The sequence below is a fragment of the Hemibagrus wyckioides genome, linkage group LG18, assembly GCF_019097595.1.
Source record: "Hemibagrus wyckioides isolate EC202008001 linkage group LG18, SWU_Hwy_1.0, whole genome shotgun sequence".
NCBI classification, from domain to species: Eukaryota; Metazoa; Chordata; class Actinopteri; order Siluriformes; family Bagridae; genus Hemibagrus; species Hemibagrus wyckioides.
The window spans coordinates 1577501-1605000 of record NC_080727.1 but is presented as its reverse complement, the minus strand read 5'-3'; the positions used below and the strand labels follow the sequence as shown (position 1 = coordinate 1605000).

Here is a 27500-nt window from a genome sequence, read left to right as displayed (position 1 = left end):
CGGAGAGTGAAGGAGAGACAGAGAGTGAAGGAGAGACAGAGAGTGAAGGAGAGACGGAGAGTGAAGGAGAGACAGAGAGTGAAGGAGAGACGGAGAGTGAAGGAGAGACAGAGAGTGAAGGAGAGACAGAGAGACGGAGAGTGAAGGAGAGACGGAGAGTGAAGGAGAGACAGAGAGTGAAGGAGAGACGGAGAGTGAAGGAGAGACAGAGAGTGAAGGAGAGACAGAGAGACGGAGAGTGAAGGAGAGACGGAGAGTGAAGGAGAGACAGAGAGTGAAGGAGAGACAGAGAGACAGAGAGTGAAGGAGAGACAGAGAGTGAAGGAGAGACGGAGAGTGAAGGAGAGACAGAGAGTGAAGGAGAGACAGAGAGTGAAGGAGAGACGGAGAGTGAAGGAGAGACAGAGAGTGAAGGAGAGACAGAGAGTGAAGGAGAGACAGAGAGACGGAGAGTGAAGGAGAGACGGAGAGTGAAGGAGAGACAGAGAGTGAAGGAGAGACGGAGAGTGAAGGAGAGACAGAGAGTGAAGGAGAGACAGAGAGTGAAGGAGAGACAGAGAGACGGAGAGTGAAGGAGAGACGGAGAGTGAAGGAGAGACAGAGAGTGAAGGAGAGACGGAGAGTGAAGGAGAGACGGAGAGTGAAGGAGAGACAGAGAGTGAAGGAGAGACGGAGAGTGAAGGAGAGACAGAGAGTGAAGGAGAGACGGAGAGACAGAGAGTGAAGGAGAGACAGAGAGACAGAGAGTGAAGGAGAGACGGAGAGTGAAGGAGTGAAGGAGAGACGGAGAGAGACAGAGATGAAGTGAAAGTCGGAGATGAAGGAGAGATGGAGATGAAGGAGAGATGGAGATGGAGAGATGGAGCTGGAGAGATGGAGATGAAGTGAAAGACGGAGATGAAGGAGAGATGGAGATGAAGTGAAAGACAGAGATGAAGGAGAGATGGAGATGGAGAGATGGAGATGAAGGAGAGATGGAGATGAAGTGAAAGACGGAGATGAAGGAGAGATGGAGATGGAGATGAAGGAGAGATGGAGATGAAGTGAAAGACGGAGATGAAGGAGAGATGGAGATGGAGAGATGGAGATGAAGGAGAGATGGAGATGAAGTGAAAGACGGAGATGAAGGAGAGATGGAGATGAAGCGGATCTTCTCACCCCTCCAGGCTGTAGTAGAGAGCGTAGCTGGTGTTCAGATCTCTCTCAGCGTCTCCCGTTTCCCACCAACATGTGAACGTCTCCTTCTCAGGCGAGCGACAACTCAAGAGCTGCGGTTGGTCAGGAGCCTGGAGACCTACTGAGGAGGAGGAGGAGGAGGAGGAGGAGGAGGAGGAAGAAAAAAATAAGAGATGGATGGAGAAGGTGGAGATAAAGAAGGAGAAGAAAGAAATATGGAGATGGGAGAAGAAAGGAAGATGAGGTGGAAGATATGCAGATGGAGAGATTGGAGGAAAGGCAAAGGAGAAAAGGAGGAAGGGGAAGAGAGAAAATAAGGAAAGAGAAAGGAGGAGAGGAAAGGAGAAAATGAGGAGAGGAAAGGGACTAGGAGAAAAGGAGGAGAGGAAAAGGGGGAAAAAAGTTGAAAAGGAAAGGGAGAAAAAGAAGCAAAAAAGGAGAGAAGCAGGAAAGAAAAAGAGGAAAGAAAAGGGAGAAAAGGAGGAGTGGACAAAGCAGATGAAAGAAAAGAAGGAAGAGGAGACAAGAGGAAGACGAGGTGAAGTAAAAGGCGGAAGAAGAAATGGAGAAGGCAGAGAATGAGATGGAGGAAGAGGGAGATAAGGTGGAAAGAAAAGGAGAAAAGGCGGAATTAGAGGGTGAGTTGGAGGAGAAGAAATTAAAGAGAAAGAAGAGAGGGAATGAAGGGATTGAGAAAAGATGAAGAAGGGATTGAATTTTTTAGAGAGTAATTTTACAGCAGAAGGAAACAGAGGTGTGTTTGATGGCAGCTCTGGAGCCGGGCATAACAGAAATATTAAATGAATTAAATAAAGAAAAATCCCGGAGATTTGAATAAAGTTTATAAATAGTGTTTTTATATTTCACACTAAAACATTTCATAGTTTTCTCACAAATCTGAGGATTTTAGGACTGACTCTAACCTGCAGCTCTGTACGTACCGCCTGCTGCTGAGGAACAGACGAGGAGGAAAACCAGGACCGGAGCAGAACCCAGCCTCATGGTGGAATCGGATCCCTGCAGAAAAACCAAGAGAAAAGTGAGAGGGACAAAGATCAGAGAGCGAGGGAGGATCTCGACTGACGGCTTCCTCGCAACCTCGAGTCTGTGGAAGCTTCTCTTTATATCTGCTGTAACATCAGCAAGGAAGAGAACTGCCTCGCCTCAACGACTTTCCACAACAAACAAAGTAACTAGAAACGGATAAAAGTTCTACTTTGGGAAATCAGGACGAAGCGTAACGTAACAAGGTCCTCGACATGATCTGATTATAAAACTATATATATTCTTTTTATTTGTGAGTGAGAGAGGAGAGGCGCAGCACAGAGGCGAGGCAGAGTCACTGTATAACTTCTATAAATCTGCTGGTTATTCCTTTACTCAGTCACGCACACATGAGACCCGGCCAGGCCTTTTTACTGGAAGAGGAAGAGCAAAGTCGAACCTTTTAAAGGTTCCATCAAATTTTACAACGATTTTTTTACATGGGTCTGTAAAACACGTCACTGGCTCACGTATCATTCTGATTTTCCCACAAGATCGAGTCGCAAAAACGCCATAAATCACTACGCTTTATTTAAATTAAATAAAAAAGCGACAAAGACGAGACCTGAGTCTGATTACATCATCATCATCATTATCATCATCTTCATTGTCATCATAATCATCATCTTCATTATCATCTTCGTCATCATCATCATCATCATCATCATCATCATTATTGAGAGACTTGATGTAATAGAGACAAACTAGCACTAACCCTAATTCAGAAGATGGTCGGATATCGTTCTAGCAGAAGCTCCGCCTCTTTATATCTTGTTATGTTTTAATGAATAGCTAACATTCACACATGCTAATGATCTAACTGATGCTACTGTAGGTGACTAAACTACACTAAGAGAATGTTACTGTGTGTTAATAATCATCAGTTTTTTAAAAAAAAATCCACGCTAATGTTTGAATCTGTAGCAGATGGTTATGGAATGGATGACCACTGCTCTCTTTCCGCCGTGTTTTTTATCTGCTGACCGGTGTTTTGATCTCAGTATCAGTGCATCATCTCATTATCCAGCTCAGAGGATCAGCGCTTACGACAACATTACATAACATGAAGAGAAAGCTGTTAATCCTGCAGCGCTGACCGCTACAACACTGAAAATAAAGTTCTCTCCAGTGTCCTTTCCTGTCCTGTCCATCAGGATCCGGGGTTTAAGAGTGAGGAATAAAACACTCCATGTGCTGCAGGCTGGTCTGAGGGAAAGGCTTCTAAACAATATGATAAAGATTAACCATCTATCTATTTAAAGTTTGTGATTCGTTCTAGCAGCTATAAACACTCCTTCTCTCACCAGACACTCTCTTTATTCTCTCTCTTTAAAACAACAACAAACAAACAAACAAATTAATTTATTCATCCATTCATTAAATATATAAGTAAATAAATAGGTAATTAAGTAAATAAATAAGTAAATAACTAAATAAATAAGTAAATAAATGAATAGATAAATAAATAAATAATAAGTAAATAAATAAGTAGGCAAGTAAATAAATAATTAATAAATAAAATAATTAAATAAGTAAGTAAGTAAGTCAATAAATAAATAAATAAATAAACTAGTTTGTCAGAAGCTTAGCAGAGGCTAAGCGTTGGAAACTTTATTAATATTTTTTATCTAATTGCTTTCATAAAATATTTTGTAAAGGCTAATAAAATATTCATATCACATCATGACAAATGCCTAAAGCGTACACTAATATAATATTCTGTTAAAGTAAATTATTGCACACTTACAGATTTATTAAGAAAATGCAAAATCTTTTAGCGAACATTAAATGTTTTTCAAAATGTAAAAAGTCAAATGGTTTAATAATAATTAAAGAAATAAAAATAATATTAATCTGTTACTAATGTCAATAAATAATAAATAAATGTTATATAAATATTAATGTTTATAACAGATTAATATTATTATTATTATTATTATTATTATTAATAATAATAATAATAATAAACCATGTGACATTTTTACATTAAAAAAGATATATTTTTTTAAATAAACACAGTAAAAGTGTAGGTGAACCTCTGCAGTGTAAGTGGAATAAAGCAGCTTAAGGTTCAGGGTATTAGGGCTGTTATGTGCCACACCCTCCTGTCGTTAGTGCCGCGTTTAGAGAGATTAAGAGTTCAGTGCTAGTTATTTAAAGCTTCAGAAATTTCCAGCATTTTTTCTGGAAGTTCGTTAAACAGACTGCAAGAGACGTCTGGAAGAACGACAAGAAACGCTGATAACATCTCCCTCTATCCCTTGAGGTGACTTTCTCCTGGAATCAGGTTTAACATCAATATAACAGCTACAGACTGGTTCAACTGGTTTCTCTCTCTCTCTCTCTTTCTGTCTCTCTCTCCCTCTCTTCCCCTCCTCTCTCTCTCTCTCTGCCCCACCCATCTCTCTTTTTCTGTCCCTCCCTCCCTCCCTTTCTCTCTCTCTCTCTTTCTCTCTCTCTCTCTCTCTCTCTCTTTTAAAACTTGTTTAGTGTATATAAAAGGCCCGCAGTCGCCTCCTTCAGTCCTGCTCTGTCTGTTCCATGTGGGCGGAGTTACAATAAAGGTCATTAATATGTAAATGAGTTAGGGCAGGACCCGACTTTCCAGCACTCCCTCGCTGTTAAAATGACATCACACCGGGTCACTGAGACCTTCTACAACAACTAAAGACCTTCAGAGCAGAAGTGTTTGAATTAAAAGAAAGAAAGAAAGAAAGAAAGAAAGAAAGAAAGAAAGAAAGAAAGAAAGAAAGAAAGAAAGAAAGAAAGAAAGAAAGAAAGAACACTGTGATCTGATTTTTGCACCCACCACTCCATCACTCCATCAATCTGTCTCTGAATCCCTTCATCACTCCATCAATCTGTCCGTGAATCCCTTCATCACTCCATCAATCTGTCTCTGAATCCCTTCATCACTCCATCAATCTGTCTCTGAATCCCTTCATCACTCCATCAATCTGTCCCTGAATCCCTTCATCACTCCATCAATCTGTCCGTGAATCCCTTCATCACTCCATCAATCTGTCCTTGAATCCCTTCATCACTCCATCAATCTGTCCCTGAATCCCTTCATCATTCCATCAATCTGTCCCTGAATCCCTTCATCACTCCATCAATCTGTCCCTGAAACCCTCCATCATTCTGTCAATGTATGGCTGAATTCCTCCATTACTCCATCAATCTGTCCCTTCATCACTCAATCAATCTGTCCCTTCATCACTCCATCCATCTGTCGCTGAAACCCTCCATCATTCCATTGTTCTATCCATCTGTCTCCACCTTTCTCTGTCCGTCCCTCCACCAGTTCATCCCTTAATCCCTCCCTCAGTCCTTCCCTCCATTAAGCCAGTCCTCAATCCCTCCTCCACTCCTTCAGTCCATCAGTCCATCCCTCTATCCTTTAGTTATATCTCCTTCATCAATAATGCAGTGACTCTAATCCTCACTCAGGTACGGTTTCCGCACAGGTGAGTCTCCACCAATCAGCTTTCAGAGTCATCACCCAGACCTGAAACACTACACCCGAGCTCACACCTCAGCTCACACCTCACATACACACACACACACCTCACATACACACACACACACACACACACATACACACACACACACACAGTGTCTTTAATTTTTCTTTTTTTCCTTTTTTTTATACAGTATTTAGATACATTATCTAATATTTGGCTGACAACTTCCTGTTTCCATTACACACACACACACAATAAATAGGTGGCACTGAGCGGATTACACAGTAAAGAGTGGAATGTGACCTCAGTGCTGTGAGTGTAATGTTCAGGATGATCACACACACACACACACACTCACACACACACACACACACACATACTCACACACTGACTCTCCAATAGTGCTGCAGTGAGAACCGGAATGTTCTTGTGTGTGAGTTTTGGGTAAAAAATTAAACACCCTGTTAACACACATGCAGTGTTTTTTTTTTCCACGTTCCGCCTCTCACTTCTCATCAGCACTTTCACGCTCCGTTATCAGATCTCTCCTCCTCAAACACACAATAGAGGCGGGTTCTAAAGAACCTGGAGGTGGAACCTTACCATCTTACCACTTAAACTCATAAAACTGTTCTAACAGACAGACAGACAGACAGACAGACAGACAGACAGACAGATAGATAGATAGATAGATAGATAGATAGATAGATAGATAGATAGATAGATACTTTATTCATCCAAATGGGAAATTTACAATAAATAATAAACACGCTGTTGCAGGGTTCTACAGAGAACAGCACACACACACACACACACACACACACACACACTAGCAGTAGGCAATTCAGAAAAACTATCTAAAATGAAATAAATTAAATCAACACCTTCTGACCAATCAGAGTCCAGAATTCGGATCGTATTTGCATAAATTAAACTCGTTATTATCTCTACAGGCCGTCACAGGAAGTCGCTAACTGAATTACATAAGAAGTCACGGATCAGGTCAGTGTCTTACACACACACACACACACGCACGCACGCACACACACACACACACACGCACGCACGCACACGCACACAATTGCGTCTGAAAGCCGGAGATTTGTGGGTCGTGAATACTGACTGGATTTGAAGAGGTGAAAATCTCATTACATAATCTCTCTCTCTCTCTCTCACACACACACACACACACACAGACTTTCCCCTTCATTACAGTGGACTAAACCAAATTCAAACACAAATAATTTCACACCAAATTTATAACATATTTATTACACTATTATTACATTTTATTATTAGCAGCTGTAATAATCCTCACCATAAGCCTTTATCTTGTTATTTATTTATTTATTAGATGTTTAATGTTTTGTTATTATTTATTTATTTATTATCATAAAGTAATACACTATTAATTGTTTTGCAAAAGACATGTTTTTATCTCTCTCTAAATATATATATTGGATTTTTTTTACATATCCATGTACCGCAGCTGCTTAAAATATTGTATTTAATAATTTTTATTTTTATTTTATTTTTCAACTCGTAATATGAAGAGTATAACACGTTTATAACATTTTAACATTAGCATTCATATATTTCATTTAATGAACACATTCAATCAATTACCTACAGGTGTGTGTGTGTGTGTGTGTGTGTTATATTTATTAATGATCTTACCTTTAACTCTCCGGTCTAAGAGGAATTCCGGTCCGGAACAGCGACATTTGAAGCCTGAAAAAAATATCTTCTCTATATATTTTATATTTGTTTCTGTTTTTCCCGGATGAAGATGAGGATGAAGAGGAGGATGAAGATGAGGATGAAAGAGACGCGACGCCGCTGAAAGTAAATCAAACACTATAGCGAAACTCTCCATGAGCTCCTGTCTGACCGGGCTGGGGGCGGAGCCTAGTTTTGTCGTCATAGCAACCTATTCTTCGCACCCCTCAGGACTCCGCCCAGCACCTGTACTGCCTACGTACAGGACTGTTACCCAGTGGCTCGAGCCGGTTCATTATGTGAGTAAGAAATTATGAAAATATTTTAATTAAATAAACAAAAACACTCGCTCTCACTCAACAAGGTAATATTATAAATATACATAATATATTTTTATATTTTTATATTTATATTTATAGATTTTTTACAAAGAAGGTTTTCTTTTTAGAAAAGCAGCATATTTTTTTTATGAATAAATTTTGCAAAATGTGAAAATGTGTGTAAAGATTTCAAATAAGAAAAAAAACTAAAACTAAACTAAAACTAAACATTAAAAAAAAATTGTTAAATCAAAATGTCAATCTAAACATATTCATGTTTCTATATATTTTATATTATGTTAATATATCGAGAAAAAAAGGAGAAAAAATATATAAAATAAAATATATAAAATATTCAGATCTCCAGCTGAAGCTGGAGGACAATTTAATAAATAAAACATTTTTAAAGGATTTTTAAAGAATGTATAATGGATGGATGAACCTGAAGGAATGAATGAATCATTTCCTGATGTCAGATCATAATCCTGATATTTTTTTTCTTGATGAGCTTTAATTCTCAATGACCTCTAAAGACCCCTAAAGGCAGATGATGGAATATCAGCTTCATGAAGCCACATTCTGGGAAGAAAAATCAGCCGAAAGGGTTTTTTAATGTTGCTATTTTGGCGCTGGCTCGAGACCGAAACCGAACTTTTGCTGAGAAATTTTCAAACCGAAATAAAATCAGTGTCCAGACTAAAGGAAAATAGTGGCGGCGCTGCAGCTGCAGAAGGGGGGGTTGAGGGGGTCAGAGAGGTGGGGTATGGGGGTTTCAGAGGAGGTGCTGTGTTTTGGGTACCTGCATGACACTTGCATGACTGATGATGTTTTGACCCGTATTTTCAGTCAGATTTGCTCCCTGATGGTGCTGATAGCTGCACAAGAAGCTGTTATTGTTATCGTTCTTGTTGAGTGTGTGTGTGTGTGGAAAATCTGATAAAAGATTAAGTTTTATGAAGTAAATATCACAAATTAAGTAGATAAACCCAACCATTATGTTCTTTTACTATATGGAATAATCCAGAGGTGAGAGCTAGCATGACTGGCTAATAATTTATGGCTGTGTAATGTCCTGAACTAGCCGCTCTCCTTGTGTAAGCTGTTTAAACACCGCGTCGCTGCTCAAACAGACAGAATCCGCCGACATCACTCTGCCTTTATTGTCGTTCCCATTCAGCTGATTATAAATGGAGGGATCTCTAGGAAACGCTGGAACTTCCTCCATACACAGGGGAAAAAACACAACAGAGACACAGTCATGCCAGGGCCTTTTTTTCACTCAGGAATCTTGTCCAGTTTCTTAAGAAGGTGATTTCTGCTGAACAGAGTCAGCTGATTGTTTGTGTATGCCGTAATGTCCTGTTCTGGATGCCTCACCTTTCTCAGAACTGACTTTAATGCTGAAAAAGTCCTGCTTTAACCAGCCAGCTGTGATGAACTTTGACCTTAAGGGGCAAAACCAGCTGCTGTTGTTTTTAGCAAAAAAAAAAAAATTAAAAATCCTCCTCTTTTTTATTGCTCTTTGTTTTTAATTTGACAGATTGTCCTTCATGATATTTATTTATTTATTTATTTATTTATTTATTTATTTAAATTACGTAATTAATTATTTAATTTATTTATTTATTTATTTGTATTACTTAATTATTTAAGTAATTTATTCATTTAGTTAGTTATATGGATTTATTGTTTTTTAAATGTATTTTTATGTATTTATTAATTTATTGTTGTTTACTTATGTATTTATTAATTTAAATTTATTTATTTATTTATTTATTTATTTATTTATTTATACGTGCATAAATACATACATTTCATACAAAGTAAACGCACACACACACACACACACACACAGCCAGATTCTGGAAAAAATCTGATCCTTTTGTTTCAAAGGTAAGCTGAATAAAAATAAAAATCCAAATAAATCTTTTTAAAAAGAGTGAGATTTGTTTGTTTGTTTGTTTGTGTATTATTAAAGTAGAATAAAATCTAGTGCAGGAGGATGATGTGTGAGATTGTTGAAATGTTTTCAAGTTTAAAAGGCAACTTTGTGTCCGAGTTGCTCCATGGGAGGAGTTCCACATGTTCTCTACATGTTCTCCACATGTTCTCCATATGTTATCCACATGTTCTCAGCAGGTTCTTCAGGTTCCTCCTGCATTCCCTGAAAGTGTTCCCTGATCCCGGAAGAAACTCCGGATCCGTCCGCACCCTGAGTGGGATAAAAAGTTTACTGAGGGCTGAGTCACTGCAGCTTGGACCAAAGGTCTCACTGACCACTGAATAAAGTCCTTTATTCCACCGTGAGCAGAGACAGACATCACCAGCACAGAGTTCTGGACTCTGATTGGTGGATCAGGTGTTGATGAATTCTCTCTAACAGCAGCTCTGATTGTAGTGCAGGTTTATATTAATGCACACCCTCTGATACCTTATCGTTTCCATAGCAACGGCTCTGTCACAGAGACGAGTGTGTGCCTCCACATAGGAGATCAGCGCTGTGTATCAGTGTGTGTGTGTGTGTGTGTGTAAGGAGTCTCCTGTGTTAGTGCTGTGTATCAATGTGTGTGTATCAATGTGTGTGTGTATATGTGTGTGTGTAACTTGCTTCCTCTAAATGAAATGTAACTCTAACTGGATAAAAGTTTGATGTGTGGTTCTTTATGTTATATCGTGTCAGATTCTACTCTGCTCTGGTTCCTGATCTTATTAAAGCACTCGGACGTTTGAAGGACGTCACGCTGACCCTCTTGCTGTCGCAGGAGTTTCTTCTCTCAGACTTCACCTCTTAATAATTATCTCTGAATCATTAGGAGTTAATAATTAGCGGTTAATAATCTGCAGTTAATAAGCTGAGACCGATTGGCAGTATAGGACATTAACCTGAGAGTGACCTCTGAGCAGGAAACATTCCAGACTTCAGAACAGTGAAGGTCAGACCTGTACACAGTGTCAAGGTGTTTCACTACAACGACACAAAGAACCCAGAACCAGCAAAGAACCCTTAAAGAACCTGGAGTTTTCATTTTAACCACAGAAATCAAACTCAGATTCTCAGATTGCTGAAGAAATCATAAAACCACCATAATAACAATAACATCATCATCAATAACAACAAGAACAACATCATTATCAATAACAACAAGAACAACATCATTATCAATAACAACAAGAACAACATCAACATAACCAACAACAATAATAACATTAACATCAACATAAACAGCAACAATTTCAATAACATCAACAACAACATCAACAACAACAGCAATTTTAACATCAACAACAACAATAAAATAATCAACAACAACAATAACAAAACATCAACAATAACAGCAACATTAATAATAACAACAACAACAGCAGCAACAACAACAATAACAACAATAATAACAATAATAATAATAATAATAGTGGAATTAAATAGTAGCTGTGAAAATTCTTAAAATAATCACATATAAAAAATAAATAATATAAAGTGTTACAAAATAATAAAGTGCAATAATTTAAATATGTTAAGCGAATAATAAAATGTAATTAAATGTCAAAAATAAAAATTGTTTCTGTTCTCTTCTCTGTAATCAGTTGTGTTTAGTTCTGTGAGTGAAGAACACGATGTATCACTATCATTATTTATTTCCGGCTGTTTATCCACCATGATAATCAACCCTAATGAATACAGAACATTGGTCAGGCAGTGTGTGTGTGTGTGTGTGTGAGTGTGTGTGTGTGAGTGTGTGTGTGAGTGTGTGTGTGGGGGGGGGTGTGTGTGAGTGTGTGAGTGAGTGTGTGAGTGTGTGTGTGTGTGAGTGTGTGTGTGTGTGAGTGTGTGTGTGTGTGTGTGTGTGTGAGTGTGTGAGTGTGTGTGTGTGTGTGTGTGTGTGTGTGTGAGTGTGTGTGTGTGTGAGTGTGTGTGTGTGTGTGTGAGTGTGTGTGTGTGTGTGTGTGTATGTGTGTGTGTGTGAGTGTGTGTGTGTGTGAGTGTGTGTGTGTGACCTGGTGTTACACAGCATTAATATTCTCTGAGTGCTTCATATTCATGACACACAACATGTTTGTGTGTGTGTATGTGTGTGTGTGTGTGTGTGTGCGTGAGTAGGGTGACTGAGGCCAGAACTGTAGAACACAGAACTAGCAGAGGAACCTGAAGGTGCGTGACACAAACACTGATGAATGACTTAGTATTTATTTCTCCAAGGAACCCGATGACACGCTCACGCTTTCACACACACACACAGGGAGAACAATGTAGAACAGGAGGTCATAGGGTTCTACGACCCAGATCACACACACACTCGAACCCGGTGACTTCTAAAAAACCTAGAGTTTAAAAATCTAGAACCATTTCAGGTCGTATAGACTGAACATCTGAGAGAAATCTTCACTCTTAGGAAAAGAAGTCTTAAAGCTAGAGCTCTATAGTGAGTGAAGGGTTCTCAGGTTTAGGGTTTTATAGGGTTTTAGATTTAGCATATTTATAAGTTCTATAGAACTCTATAGCAGAACATGTCCTTTGCAAAGAGGGTTCTTTTCAGGAAGCAAAGAACTCTCTAAAGAATCAGTGAAGAACCTTTTCTATACCTCTGAAGGAACCCCTACATTTTAAGGGAAAAAAACAACAATTCTAGAGTTCTTTGGACTCTTAAAGGTTCTCGGTTTTCTAAAAAGGTTCTACATTAAATCTTTTCACATAGCAATCAGCTGTAGGGTTCTACAGAATTTTCCCTTTAAAAAACAAAGATCCCTTAGCTATCTAAAGAACACTTAACATCATCTTAAGGATGTTATTTCTAGACATTTTTATAGAGCATTTCAAGGGTTCTTTACAAGTTCTCTGGAGAGTTACAGGTTCTTTAAAGGTTCTTTACAGGTTCTATGGAGAGTTACAGGTTCTTTACAGGTTCTGTGGAGAGGTACAGGTTCTTTACAGGTTCTGTGAAGAGTTACAGGTTGTTTCCAGGTTCTGTGGAGAGTTACAGGTTCTTTACAGGTTCTGTGAAGAGTTACAGGTTGTTTCCAGGTTCTGTGGAGAGTTACAGGTTCTTTACAGGTTCTATGGAGAGTTACAGGTTGTTTCCAGGTTCTGTGGAGAGTTACAGGTTCTTCACAGGTTCTGTGGAGAGTTACAGGTTCTTTACAGGTTCTGTGGAGAGTTACAGGTTCTTTACAGGTTCTGTGGAGAGTTACAGGTTCTTCACAGGTTCTGTGGAGAGTTACAGGTTCTTTACAGGTTCTGTGGAGAGTTACAGGTTCTTCACAGGTTCTGTGGAGAGTTACAGGTTCTTTACAGGTTCTTTGCAGAGTTACAGGTTCTTTACGGGTTCTTTAGAGAGTTACAGGTTCTTTATGGGTTCTTTGGAGAGTTACAGGTTCTTTACAAGTTCTGTGTAGAGTAACAGGTTCTTACAGGTTCTGTGAAGAGTTACAGGTACTTTACAGGTTCTGTGGAGAGTTACAGGTTCTTCACAGGTTCTTTGGAGAGTTACAGGTTCTTCACAGGTTCTTTAGAGAGTTACAGGTTCTTTAGAGAGTTAAATGTTCTTTACAGGTTCTTTGGAGAGTTACATGTTCTTTACAGGTTCTTTAGAGAGTTACATGTTCTTTACAGGTTCTTTGGAGAGTTACATGTTCTTTACAGGTTCTTTGGAGAGTTACAGGTTCTTTACAGGTTCTTTAGAGAGTTACATGTTCTTTACAGGTTCTTTGGAGAGTTACATGTTCTTTACAGGTTCTTTAGAGAGTTACAGGTTCTTTACAGGTTCTTTAGAGAGTTACATGTTCTTTACAGGTTCTTTGGAGAGTTACAGGTTCTTTACAGGTTCTTTAGAGAGTTACATGTTCTTTACAGGTTCTGTGGAGAGTTACATGTTCTTTACAGGTTCTTTGGAGAGTTACAGGTTCTTTACGGGTACTTTAGAGAGTTACAGGTTCTTTACAGGTTCTGTGTAGAGTAACGGGTTCTTTACGGGTTCTTTACAGATTCTGTGGAGAGTTACAGGTTCTTTACAGGTTCTTTAGAGAGTTACATGTTCTTTACAGGTTCTGTGGAGAGTTACAGGTTCTTTACGGGTTCTTTAGAGAGTTACATATTCTTTACAGGTTCTGTGTAGAGTAACGGGTTCTTTACAGGTTCTTTACAGGTTCTGTGGAGAGTTACAGGTTCTTTACAGGTTCTGTGGAGAGTTACAGGTTCTTTACAGGTTCTGTGGAGAGTTACAGGTTCTTTACAGGTTCTATGGAGAGTTACAGGTTGTTTCAGGTTCTGTGGAGAGTTACAGGTTTTTTACAGGTTCTCTGGAGAGTTACAGGTTCTTACAGGTTCTGTGGAGAGTTACAGATTCTTTACAGGTTCTCTGGAGAGTTACAGGTTCTTCACAGGTTCTTTGGAGAGTTACAGGTTCTTTATGGGTTCTTTAGAGAGTTACAGGTTCTTTGGAGAGTTACATGTTCTTTACAGGTTCTTTGGAGAGTTACAGGTTCTTTATGGGTTCTTTGGAGAGTTACAGGTTCTTTACAGGATCTTTAGAGAGTTACATGTTCTTTACACGTTCTGTGTAGAGTAACGGGTTCTTTACAGCTTCTTTACAGATTCTGTGGAGAGTTACAGGTTCTTCACAGGTTCTTTGGAGAGTTACAGCTTCTTTACAGATTCTGTGGAAAGTTACAGGTTCTTTACAGGTTCTTTGGAGAGTTACAGCTTCTTTACAGGTTCTGTAGAGAGTTACAGGTTCTTTACAGGTTCTGTGGAGAGTTACAGGTTCTTTATGGGTTCTTTGGAGAGTTACAGGTTCTTTACAGGTTCTGTAGAGAGTTACAGGTTCTTTACAGGTTCTGTGGAGAGTTACAGGTTCTTTACAGGTTCTATGGAGAGTTACAGGTTCTTTATGGGTTCTTTGGAGTGTTACAGGTTCTTTACAGGTTCTGTGGAGAGTTACAGGTTCTTTACAGGTTCTTTACAGGTTCTGTGGAGAGTTACAGGTTCTTTAAAGGTTCTTTACAGGTTCTGTGGAGAGTTACAGGTTCTGTGGAGAGTTACAGGTTCTGTGGAGAGTTACAGGTTCTTTAAAGGTTCTGTAGAGAGTTACAGGTTCTTTACAGGTTCTGTGGAGAGTTACAGGTTCTTTACAGGTTCTGTGGAGAGTTACAGGTTCTTTACAGGTTCTATGGAGAGTTACAGGTTGTTTACAGGTTCTGTGGAGAGTTACAGGTTTGTTACAGGTTCTCTGGAGAGTTACAGGTTCTTTACAGGTTCTGTGGAGACTTACAGATTCTTTAAAGGTTCTTTACAGGTTCTGTCTCCTGTCTCTGTCTCAGTGATACTGTCTCTAAACCATACAGCATGGCCGGTCTCACCACTGTCCTGTACACCTTCCCCTTGATTCTCTCTGAATTTTTCTCACACAGAACTCCGACACCTTTCTCCACCCATTCCCACCTGCCTGCACTCGCTTCTTTACCTCTTTCCCACACTCTCCATTACTCTGGACTGTTGACCCCAAGTATTTAAACTCCTGTACCTTCTTCACCTCTTCACCCTGTAATCTTACTGTTCCACTTCCCTCCCTGTCATTCACACACTAATTAAAAACTGATGAATTAAATAAAAATAAAAAATAGATCAATTAAATCAAAGTAAGTTTAAAAAATGTGTGTATAAATTGTGTGTACGTGAAAGTGCCGATACATGTAATGTAGGTAATGGTGGTTATGTGTGTAATGTAGGTAATGGTGGTTATGTGTGTAATGTAGGTAATGGTGGTTATGTGTGTAATGTAGGTAATGTTGTGTACACAGTAACTGGTCAGTGACTAATCAGGGCTGAAATCTGCATTTCCTGTGGATCAGATGGTGCAGCTGCATCAGTGAGGAACATTTCACTCTGCGCTTTAAACACACTCGCAGCACTGAACTCTTATATAATCACCCATCTGTGGCTCCGGTTCTGATTAAACACTCAGTGCTCTGAGCCGGAGGATGAGCCATGACGCTGCGCTACACTCTCTCTACACTACACAGTGTGTTACACAGTGAGTCGGTGTGATAGTGTGTGTTTACAGTGTGTTACAGTGAGGTACAGAGTGTTAGACTGTGTTCAAGCGTGTTACAGGACATTAAAGTGTGTTGTAGTGTGTTACAGTGTGTTAGAGTGTGTTCAAATGTGTGTTTTACAGTGTTACAGTATGTTCATGTGTTAGAGTGTGTTAAGGTGTGTAAGGGTGTGTTAGAGTGTGTGAGACTGTGTTAGAGTGTGTGAGAGTATTAGGGTGTGTGAGAGTGTGTTAGGGTGTGTTAGGGTGTGTAAGAGTGTGTTAGGGTGTGTGAGAGTGTGTGAGAGTATTAGGGTGTGTGACAGTGTGTGAGAGTATTAGGGTGTGTGAGAGTGTGTTAGGGTGTGGTAGGGTGTGTGAGAGTGTGTTAGGGTGTGGTAGGGTGTGTGAGAGTGTGTGAGAGTGTGTTAGGGTGTGGTAGGGTGTGTGAGAGTGTGTTAGGGTGTGTTAGGGTGTGTGAGAGTGTGTTAGGGTGTGTGAGAGTGTGTTAGGGTGTGGTAGGGTGTGTGAGAGTGTGTGAGAGTGTGTTAGGGTGTGGTAGGGTGTGTGAGAGTGTGTTAGGGTGTGGTAGGGTGTGTGAGAGTGTGTTAGGGTGTGTGAGAGTGTGTTAGGGTGTGTGAGAGTGTGTTAGGGTGTGGTAGAGTGTGTGAGAGTGTGTTAGGGTGTGTGAGAGTGTGTGAGAGTGTGTTAAAGTGTGTAAGAGTGTGTTAGGGTGTGTGAGAGTGTGTGAGAGCGTATAAGAGTGTGTCAGGGTGTGTGAGAGTGTGTTTCAGTGTATGAGAGCGTGTAAGGGAGTGTTAGTGTATGAGAGTGTGTTAGGGTGTGTTAGGGCTTTGACTTGACTTTGAAGAGCATGTTACAGTGGGGGTTTGCAGACATCTAGTGGTCAGATAATAAGAATCCTGCATTTTATTTCTCTATAGCCATTTTCATGCACAGAGTCTGAGGACAGAGCCTGAGGACAGAGCCTGAGGACAGAGTCTGAGGACAGAGCCTGAGGACAGAGTCTGAGGACAGAGTCTAAGGACAGAGCCTGAGGACAGAGTCTGAGGACAGAGTCTGAGGACAGAGCCTGAGGACAGAGTCTGAGGACAGAGTCTGAGGACAGAGTCTAAGGACAGAGTCTGAGGACAGAGCCTGAGGACAGAGTCTAAGGACAGAGTCTGAGGACAGAGCCTGAGGACAGAGTCTGAGGACAGAGCCTGAGGACAGAGTCTGAGGACAGAGTCTGAGGACAGAGCATTTATAGCTGCTATAACATAAAAACTCAACATGAATAAACAGCAGAAATTAGGCTGTGTGGTTCATTACATAATAAAACCATGGAATGGTGGTGGTGTATGAGTTAGAAAACATTTCAGGGTGTGTTCTTATAAGAAAGTAGTGATCTTCTGGGTGGAGTCAGTAACTCCTCTTCACATTTATAACACACTCACACAACCTTTTTGTGTTTGTTACGTCTGTTAATAAGAAACATCTGTAAACACGGAGATGGGTGTGTAAACTTTTGCACGCATCTGTATGAGTCAATGGCATCTACAGAACTGTAGAGGGCGCTGTCGCATTAGGAACAAGTTTATTTCGCTTTTTGTACAAACATCCCGACAATAAGGGTTCATGGTTTTTTTTTAATCTGTTGGAATCTATTCATAAAAAAACCACGAACTGTTTCAGACTCAAATGAAAAACATTTTATTTAATGCCACTTATGTGCGATTGGAGTAACATGCTACTAGAAAACTACTTCATCTGAAATATCATGATATTTCCTTATACCGTGGAATGTATCGCGGTATATGATAGAGCCGATATATCGCCATCACCTGACGCTAGCATGTAGCTAAGGTAAAGAATAAGCTGAAAAGCTAACGGACGGGAAGCTAATAAATTAAAGGTGTTAATGTGATCATTTTAAAGAATGACGGAGTAACTCCCTAATCTAGGACACTTAATAAGTAATCGTGATGGTCGAAGCAGAATATTTGCCCAAGTTTGTAAGTAAGTCTCTCACTTCACTTCACCATGAGCTCTGAAGGACTCCGTAGAAAACTACACACACATTCCTCCCGTGAATCATTCGGGCGATTCGGATTGGTCGGATCGTTTCTGCAAAGGGACATCCTGATTGGTCGGCTTGGTTGTCAGTCATCTTGGAAGGCGGTGCGTTCTGGAGAGGAAGTGCTGTCCGCCAGAGCGAGCAGGGAATCACATCATCGCCGAGACGGATTTCTTTTTTAACCCGCGAAGTTTTTTGGGCGTTGTATTAAAAACAGCGCTCTTAAATCATATCCAGGTTAATGTACACGACTTCTATGAGACCTGACAACGGATAAGGAGCGCTCGAAAGCGTCACTTTTTGGTGTTAAAGTGAAGATCCAGCGTTGTTTTTGTGGAGAAGGAGGGCACTATTGTTCTGGCTTGCCTGAGCTCTCTCTCCTGCCTCCTGCATGGCTGCCAATTTCGAGCCAATTTATGGACTTTCTGAAGACGAGGTGAGAGACGATTATCACCGTTCTGATCCACATCGTGTTGTGATTGTGTAACGTCAGGCGTTAGGAGTGTGTGTGTGTGTGTGTGTGTGTGTGTTGTCAGGGCGAGGTGCTGTGCTGTGGCTCTTCATTCAAAGTGCACTAGAGACCAACATTCATTTATTTACAGATACATGACAGATCTAATGATTTGCATGCAAAATAAACAAATGCAAATTCTTTAGCTTTAATCCAGAGCTGTCATTGATCAGAATCAGACCACGTTGTGTGAATCTACAGGGAGAAAAACAGCCCCATGGAATCAATGAGTTCATTTCATCAAATTATTGCAGGAAACATTCAGGCTGTGCTTTTTATCAACATGCATCCATAATCAATATGATGCAGGAGGATTTTCTGATTGAATCAATCGTCCAGAAATCCGTCCATTTTTGCTGCTTCAAAGCCTACATGCAAACACCCACATGTCCGACATGTACATCATTTCCATTCAGTTTCAGATCTCACTAAATAATCTCACTTACTGAAGGAAGAAAGCACTCAGTTTCGTGCTGTTCAACCACACACACACACACACACACACCATGAAGTGCTTTATTTCTTTTACACCACAGAAATCTGACAGCGTTAAACAACAGCCTGCTGGTCATGTTATGGTTAAATAAAATGAGTTTTGGCTTACGTTATAGCAGCTATAAACAGTCCTTCCCTCGCTGTTCTGTCTGTTGAAGTTAATAAAAGTGATAAACAAAAAAAACGCAAGTTGTCACATTGATGAGAAACCGTGAAAACTGTAAACAACTCCGTCCCAAAGATGTCAGGGTTACAAAGCGTTGACACTGGAGACTCCTTCCATATCTATATAAACATTTCCTTACAACCCAATTACTGGCAGTTGAATACTTGAAATTAATATTAATTCATTAATCTAAAACTGTGATTTGCATCTGTGCTACTGTCAGATCAACACCTGTCGACCAATCAGAATCCAGAACTCAACAATCCTGTGGGGTCAAAGACTTTATAGTGGATGTTATGCCTGTATGCTCCAGTTTCAACACGGCTTCATTCATAATTTTATACACACACACACACACGGTAATTTTCCACGTCAGCCCTGCCTTACAGTTAAGTGGATCGAATTCCCATGTTGCACATAACATCCCAATCAGCTCTGTCCACTTCACAAACAACTTCCTGTATCGTTCCCCGTTTCTGTTCTCTCTGAGTGAAAGATTAGCTCGTGGTTTTCATGTTTTTCAAACTCTGAGAAAGGAACCAAACTGTAGCTTTTGATCTTAATCTCAAAAACCTGTTGAGGGTTCGGAGCTGGTCCGTGGTGCGGCTTTTCTCTGGGATCTTTCAGCGGCTCGGTGCGGACCTCAGAGCGGGTTTAGACGTCTGACGGGTTCGAACATCAACACTTACCTTTATTGTCATTCTGTCAATGAGACACGTCTCCAAAACTATATAGGACGGACAGGATGTGTCTCGTGTGTGTATTTACATGAACTCCTGGACAGAGTAGTCGCATGTGGACAGTCTCCTCAACCCCGACTTCAGAGAGTGAGGGCAAATCAAAATGGCTGCTGTCAGCAGTAACAGTAAACACAGCATGACTTTAACTTTAAATGAGTTTTACTGTATCTGCACATGTTAGCTTCCATCACAACATCCACACACATGCCCATATTAAACCTGTACCACTCTCTGCCCTCTTCCACATCCCTACAGCTCACACACACACACCTGACTGGCTAGAGTCACTGTGATTGACAGGGGAAAGAGAGTTTGCCCCTCCCACCCAGAGAGCACAGGAGTTTTGTTTCCTTGTGTTGGACATCATGTGACCCTGTCAGGATTTGAACTCATGGTCAACAGTAGGGGGCAATTTCTTTAGTTGTACCATTCAGGATGTTAAAAACACCTGTGACCATTCTTTTGACCATTCGGTTACTGCTTTTACTGAGTGACTCAGTTATCCCTAAAATAACCCTTTTACCCTTAATGCCAGTCGTGTTCCCACTATATCCAGCCTGTTACCCCATATATCCACCCTGTTACCCCACGTATCAGCCCTGTCAGCCCATATATCAGCCCTGTCAGCCCATATATCAGCCCTGTCAGCCCATATATCAGCCCTGTTACCCCATTTTTTAGCCCTGTTACCCCATATATATGACCTGTTACCCCATATATATGACTTGTTACCCCATATATCAGCCCTATTACCCCATATATCAGCCCTGTTACCCCTAACGTCATCCATCTTACCTTCATATCAACTCAGTCACACTTCAGCAGAAATGCAGTATGTCATAGTGTGTGTTATTGTGGGGAAGCCAAGTCATTGTGGTGTGTGTGTGTGAGTGTGTGAGAGAGAGAGAGATGGTAAAATATTTTTCAGTGAGTCAGAATAGAATTTACGGTTAATATTCTCTTTATATGTTTATACATCAGCCTGAGAGTTAACGTGTCACTCACCCACACTACTGCACATCTAATATATAACCAACTAACCCCCCCTGTCTGTCTGTCTCTCTCTCTCTCTCTCTCTTACCTGTCTGTTTCTGCTTACCTGTCTCTCTCTCTCTCTCTCTCTCTCTCTCTCTTACCTGTCTGTTTCTGCTTACCTGTCTCTCTCTCTCTCTCTCTCTCTCTCTCTCTGTCTGTCTGAGGTAGATGTAAAACATATACAGTATATGATTTAGCTTGCCACGCTGTGTTCTGATTGTCAGAGGGCGTGGCCTGGTGTTTCTGGAACGCTATTGGCTGTTGTGTAAATCACTCAAGCAGCACGCCTAACGCGCTGTTTGAAAGGAAATGCATCAGAGCACAGAATCGGATCAGGAACATGTTCCATCAGGACATAAGATCCTCACAGAAGAGGTGTTTGATCAGGTGTGTAAGAACACGAGTCCTCCCTCAGGAAACGTGTAAAAGCAACCTGGAGCTCTTATGTAACACACTGACACACACACACACACACTCTTAATCCTGGCATTTTGTCTGCACAGCTTTTTCTTGGTCTGGCTGTCCATCTGTCTGTCCATCTTTTTGTCTGTCTGCAGAGTTTTACAACTGATTTCCTTTTTTGTAAGTGTACTACATCACTTCCTTTTCACCAAGCTGCTTCCTGTGCTTGTTTCCTATTGTTCTCCCTCACTCTTGCTCGCCCGCTCGCTCTCTTCCTCTCTCTCTCTCTCTCTCTCTCTTGCTCGCTCGCTCAGTCTCTCTCTTCCTCTCTCTCTTTCTCCCTCCTTCTCTCTCACTTGCTCGCTCAATCTCTCTTGTTCTTTCTCTCTTTCTCTCTCGCTCACTTGCTCATTCTCTCTTTCTCTCTCTCCCCCTCTCTCAGTCGCTCAGTCTCTCTCTTTCTTTCTCTCTTCCTGTCTCTCTCTCTCTCTCTCTCTTGTGTCTTCATGTGGTTAAAATCATACATCATAAAGAATGGTCACACCTGCAGGTTTACTATCAACTCCACTGATAAAACAAAAAAAGTGTGTGTGTGTGTGTGTAGTTAAAAATAACCATTCGCCAGTCAGAGAAGGATTTTAGAGGAACAGAGGGGTAACACTGTTTCTCTGTAAGTCATCAAGTGTGCCTCATCTGCCTTAGCAGACTGGCGGACACAAAGGCCACACCTCCTTTTCTGTGACTGTCAGAAACCAAGGCCCCGCCCCTTTTCTGGTCACTCCTAGACACACAGACAGCACGTCTTTCACTGAGACCACGCCTCCTTTTAAATTTTATGTACAGTGTGCCTTCTTCACGGCTGAAGAACAGAGGCCACGCCTCCTTTATAGACTCTGACACACAAGCCACGCCTCCTCTGCTCTGAGACTTCTAATGTTTGCCATTTATTCGTGATGTGTTTTTAATTTATTTTAGTGTCAGTGTTTGTTTTACTCTTGTGGTGTTTTACTAATCTACTATTTCTTCTTTGTGTGTGTGTGTGTGTGTGTATTTTCTTTACAGAATGAGTCGCGTGTCCTTCGTGTCAGGGTCATTGCAGGCATTGATCTGGCAAAGAAGGACATTATTGGTGCCAGGTAAGAAAACACACACACACAGACACACACACTTCACCTGCTTCCTGAACTAATACTGAGGTGTTGGAACGTGTGTGTGCTTTCTAAAAGTGTGAATTTTGCCTTCAGTAGCTGTCTCACACACACACACACACACACACACACAATTCGGATTAGGAATTAACGAATTAGCCGAGTGTGCAGTCGGGGCCCCGTAGGCATGCTGGGAAATCGTCTACTTCCTGTTTATGTCCTCTGGGAAAGGTCACATGAAACCGTTCATTGTTAGAATTCGATGTGGACATAAAAAAACATTGCGAAAAAGAAACGTTCTTCTCAGATCTGTTGAAGAAAAAAAAATCTTAATTTGTTCTCAGAAGATTGCTAATTTCGAAACCAAAAAAATAAATAAATAAAACAAACAAAAGGAGCATTTTATAATGTTTAAAGACAACAGCCGGACTCATCTGGTGCAACGTTTTGCTGATAAAAAGCTGAGCTAAAGTTCTAGAGGGCAAGGTACATCAACAGGCTTGTGAAAGACCTCAGCGAACAGGAATCAGGGTTAATTACTGACCTCTGTCATGGCTGTAAATCCCAGAGGACGCCAGAGCAAATCTAACACTGCAAAATTCACATACATCAGGTCAGTGACTCGCAGCGCCCAAACGCCTGCCTCGAGGAGAATATTCAGAATAGCGTCTCTTTCTGTTATACTTTAACAATGCTCCTGTAGTCTGAAAACTTCTAACACACCCCACAGCAAGCTAACACACTCTACCTGAAGACATTCCCAACACACATGAGCCGGATCTGGATGGACAGCTTCTGACCAATCACGGTCCAGAACCCGACCTGTATATTTTTTATTAAGGTGTGTGAGCTGTTACAGTGAAACACTGAGGCTTTTATTCAACACCTGTATGTTTTTCTGTTCATGCTGAATAATGGATGAAGAGTAATACGAGTAGAACAACACTGCAGTGATATTCTCCTGATGAAGGAGGAACGGAACACACACTGCGTAGGGCTAACACACACTGAACACTCGCCGCGTGATACTAAGCTTTACCACACAATATAACACACAGAAAACCCCAATACACACAGTATACCCCAATACACCCCAATACCACTCCATATCACCCAATACTATTCAATATACCATACAGTATGCTCCAATACTTCCTGATATACCCCAATACTACACCGTACCACCCAATACTACACAATAGCACACAATATACCCCAATACTACACCATACCACCCAATACTACACAATAGCACACAATATACCCCAATACTACACCATACCACCCAATACTACACAATAGCACACAATATACCCCAATACTACACCATACCACCCAATACTACACAATAACACACAATATACCCCAATACTACACCGTACCACCCAATACTACACAATAACACACAATATACCCCAATACTACACCGTACCACCCAATACTACACAATAACACACAATATACCCCAATACTACACCGTACCACCCAATACTACACAATAACACACAATATACCCCAATACTACACCGTACCACCCAATACTACACAATAACACACAATATACCCCAATACTACACCGTACCACCCAATACTACACAATAACACACAATATACCCCAATACTACACCGTACCACCCAATACTACACAATAACACACAATATACCCCAATACTACACCGTACCACCCAATACTACACAATAGCACACAATATACCCCAATACTACACCGTACCACCCAATACTACACAATAACACACAATATACCCCAATACTACACCGTACCACCCAATACTACACAATAACACACAATATACCCCAATACTACACCGTACCACCCAATACTACACAATAACACACAATATACCCCAATACTACACCGTACCACCCAATACTACACAATAACACACAATATACCCCAATACTACACCGTACCACCCAATACTACACAATAACACACAATATACCCCAATACTACACCGTACCACCCAATACTACACAATAACACACAATATACCCCAATACTACACCGTACCACCCAATACTACACAATAACACACAATATACCCCAATACTACACCGTACCACCCAATACTACACAATAACACACAATATACCCCAATACTACACCGTACCACCCAATACTACACAATAACACACAATATACCCCAATACTACACCGTACCACCCAATACTACACAATAACACACAATATACCCCAATACTACACCGTACCACCCAATACTACACAATAACACACAATATACCCCAATACTACACCGTACCACCCAATACTACACAATAACACACAATATACCCCAATACTACACCGTACCACCCAATACTACACAATAACACACAATATACCCCAATACTACACCGTACCACCCAATACTACACAATAACACACAATATACCCCAATACTACACCGTACCACCCAATACTACACAATAGCACACAATATACCCCAATACTACACCGTACCACCCAATACTACACAATAGCACACAATATACCCCAATACTACACCGTACCACCCAATACTACACAATAGCACACAATATACCCCAATACTACACCGTACCACCCAATACTACACAATAGCACACAATATACCCCAATACTACACCGTACCACCCAATACTACACAATAGCACACAATATACCCCAATACTACACCGTACCACCCAATACTACACAATAGCACACAATATACCCCAATACTACACCGTACCACCCAATACTACACAATAGCACACAATATACCCCAATACTACACCGTACCACCCAATACTACACAATAGCACACAATATACCCCAATACTACACCGTACCACCCAATACTACACAATAGCACACAATATACCCCAATACTACACCGTACCACCCAATACTACACAATAGCACACAATATACCCCAATACTACACCGTACCACCCAATACTACACAATAGCACACAATATACCCCAATACTACACCGTACCACCCAATACTACACAATAGCACACAATATACCCCAATACTACACCGTACCACCCAATACTACACAATAGCACACAATATACCCCAATACTACACCGTACCACCCAATACTACACAATAGCACACAATATACCCCAATACTACACCGTACCACCCAATACTACACAATAGCACACAATATACCCCAATACTACACCGTACCACCCAATACTACACAATAGCACACAATATACCCCAATACTACACCGTACCACCCAATACTACACAATAGCACACAATATACCCCAATACTACACCGTACCACCCAATACTACACAATAGCACACAATATACCCCAATACTACACCGTACCACCCAATACTACACAATAGCACACAATATACCCCAATACTACACCGTACCACCCAATACTACACAATAGCACACAATATACCCCAATACTACACCGTACCACCCAATACTACACAATAGCACACAATATACCCCAATACTACACCGTACCACCCAATACTACACAATAGCACACAATATACCCCAATACTACACCGTACCACCCAATACTACACAATAGCACACAATATACCCCAATACTACACCGTACCACCCAATACTACACAATAGCACACAATATACCCCAATACTACACCGTACCACCCAATACTACACAATAGCACACAATATACCCCAATACTACACCGTACCACCCAATACTACACAATAGCACACAATATACCCCAATACTACACCGTACCACCCAATACTACACAATAGCACACAATATACCCCAATACTACACCGTACCACCCAATACTACACAATAGCACACAATATACCCCAATACTACACCGTACCACCCAATACTACACAATAGCACACAATATACCCCAATACTACACCGTACCACCCAATACTACACAATAGCACACAATATACCCCAATACTACACCGTACCACCCAATACTACACAATAGCACACAATATACCCCAATACTACACCGTACCACCCAATACTACACAATAGCACACAATATACCCCAATACTACACCGTACCACCCAATACTACACAATAGCACACAATATACCCCAATACTACACCGTACCACCCAATACTACACAATAGCACACAATATACCCCAATACTACACCGTACCACCCAATACTACACAATAACACACAATATACCCCAATACTACACCATACCACGCGACAGATAGATATACTTTAATGATACCATGAGGGAAATTCTTGAATACTACTCAAAAACACAAAATATATTCCAATGCTACTTAATATACCCAAAATACTGCCCAGTATACACCAATACTGCCTGACATACACCAATACTGCCTGACATACACCAATACTGCCTGACATACCCCATGTCTGCCCAGTATACACTAGTACTACCTAACATACCCCAGTTTTGCCTAGTATACCCCAATACTGCCCAGTATACCCCCATTACTGCCCAACATATCTCATTACTGCCCAGTATACCCCATTAATACCTAGTATACGCCATTTCTGCCCTGTATAAGCCATTACTGCCCAACATACCCTATTACTGCCCAGTATACACCATTACTGCCCAACATACCCTATTACTGCCCAGTATAAACAAAATTACTGGCCAACATACCCCACTGCTGCCCAGTATACCCTATTACTGCCCAGTATACCTCATTACAGGCCAACATACCCCATTACTGCCCAGTATACCCCATTACTGCCGGGTATGCCTCATTACTGCTTGGTATGCCTCATTACTGCCCAGTATATCCCATTACTGGGCAACATACCCTAAGACTGCCCAGTATATGCCATAACTGCCCAACATACCCTATCACTGCCTAGTATACGCCATTTCTGCCCTGTATAAGCCATTACTGGCCAACACACACCATTACTGCCCCTCTGAGTGTATTATTCCTTACACAGCATACAGATGACATGATCTCCACTCTCTTAATGGCTCTTGGTTTTGTTCCAGTGATTTTTCTTAACTCTGGTGTTAAAATCCTGCAGCTGTTATTTTTAAACCCTCCATGAGATAACACCTACATCTGATTATGTAATGTCTCGGCTCCCAAACCAGTGGAAACGTGGGCTGCTTCTCAAAAAACACTCCGGTTCCATGATCGAATACCGGCCCCGGTGGAAAAGCTATGTGTGTGTGTGTGTGTATACATGTATA

At 40.8% G+C, this 27500-nt stretch overlaps 2 protein-coding genes across 8 annotated transcripts in view; one reads left to right on the top strand and one right to left on the bottom strand.

Annotated features, from left to right (window-relative positions):
• prlra (prolactin receptor a) overlaps positions 1-7517 on the bottom strand; it is a 19562-nt gene extending 12045 nt beyond the window's left edge. The window contains exons 1-3 of one of the 4 annotated variants that reach the window (XM_058416138.1): positions 7362-7517; positions 2100-2193; positions 1159-1297 (exon numbers count right to left, since the gene is read on the bottom strand). In XM_058416138.1, the coding sequence (XP_058272121.1) occupies positions 1159-1297; positions 2100-2178 (218 nt within the window). In that variant the 5' untranslated portion in view covers positions 2179-2193; positions 7362-7517. The remainder of the gene's footprint in view (positions 1-1158; positions 1298-2099; positions 2194-7361) is intronic. The other 3 variants (XM_058416139.1, XM_058416141.1, XM_058416140.1) reach the window with 3 other exon arrangements.
• A 10414-nt stretch (positions 7518-17931) lies between these two features.
• Positions 17932-27500, top strand: part of nedd4l (NEDD4 like E3 ubiquitin protein ligase) — a 56695-nt gene continuing 47126 nt past the window's right edge. For all 4 annotated transcript variants that reach the window (XM_058414758.1, XM_058414757.1, XM_058414756.1 and 1 more), the window contains exons 1-2: positions 17932-18263; positions 22239-22312. In XM_058414758.1, coding sequence (XP_058270741.1) covers positions 18219-18263; positions 22239-22312 — 119 coding nt within the window. In that variant the 5' untranslated portion in view covers positions 17932-18218. The remainder of the gene's footprint in view (positions 18264-22238; positions 22313-27500) is intronic.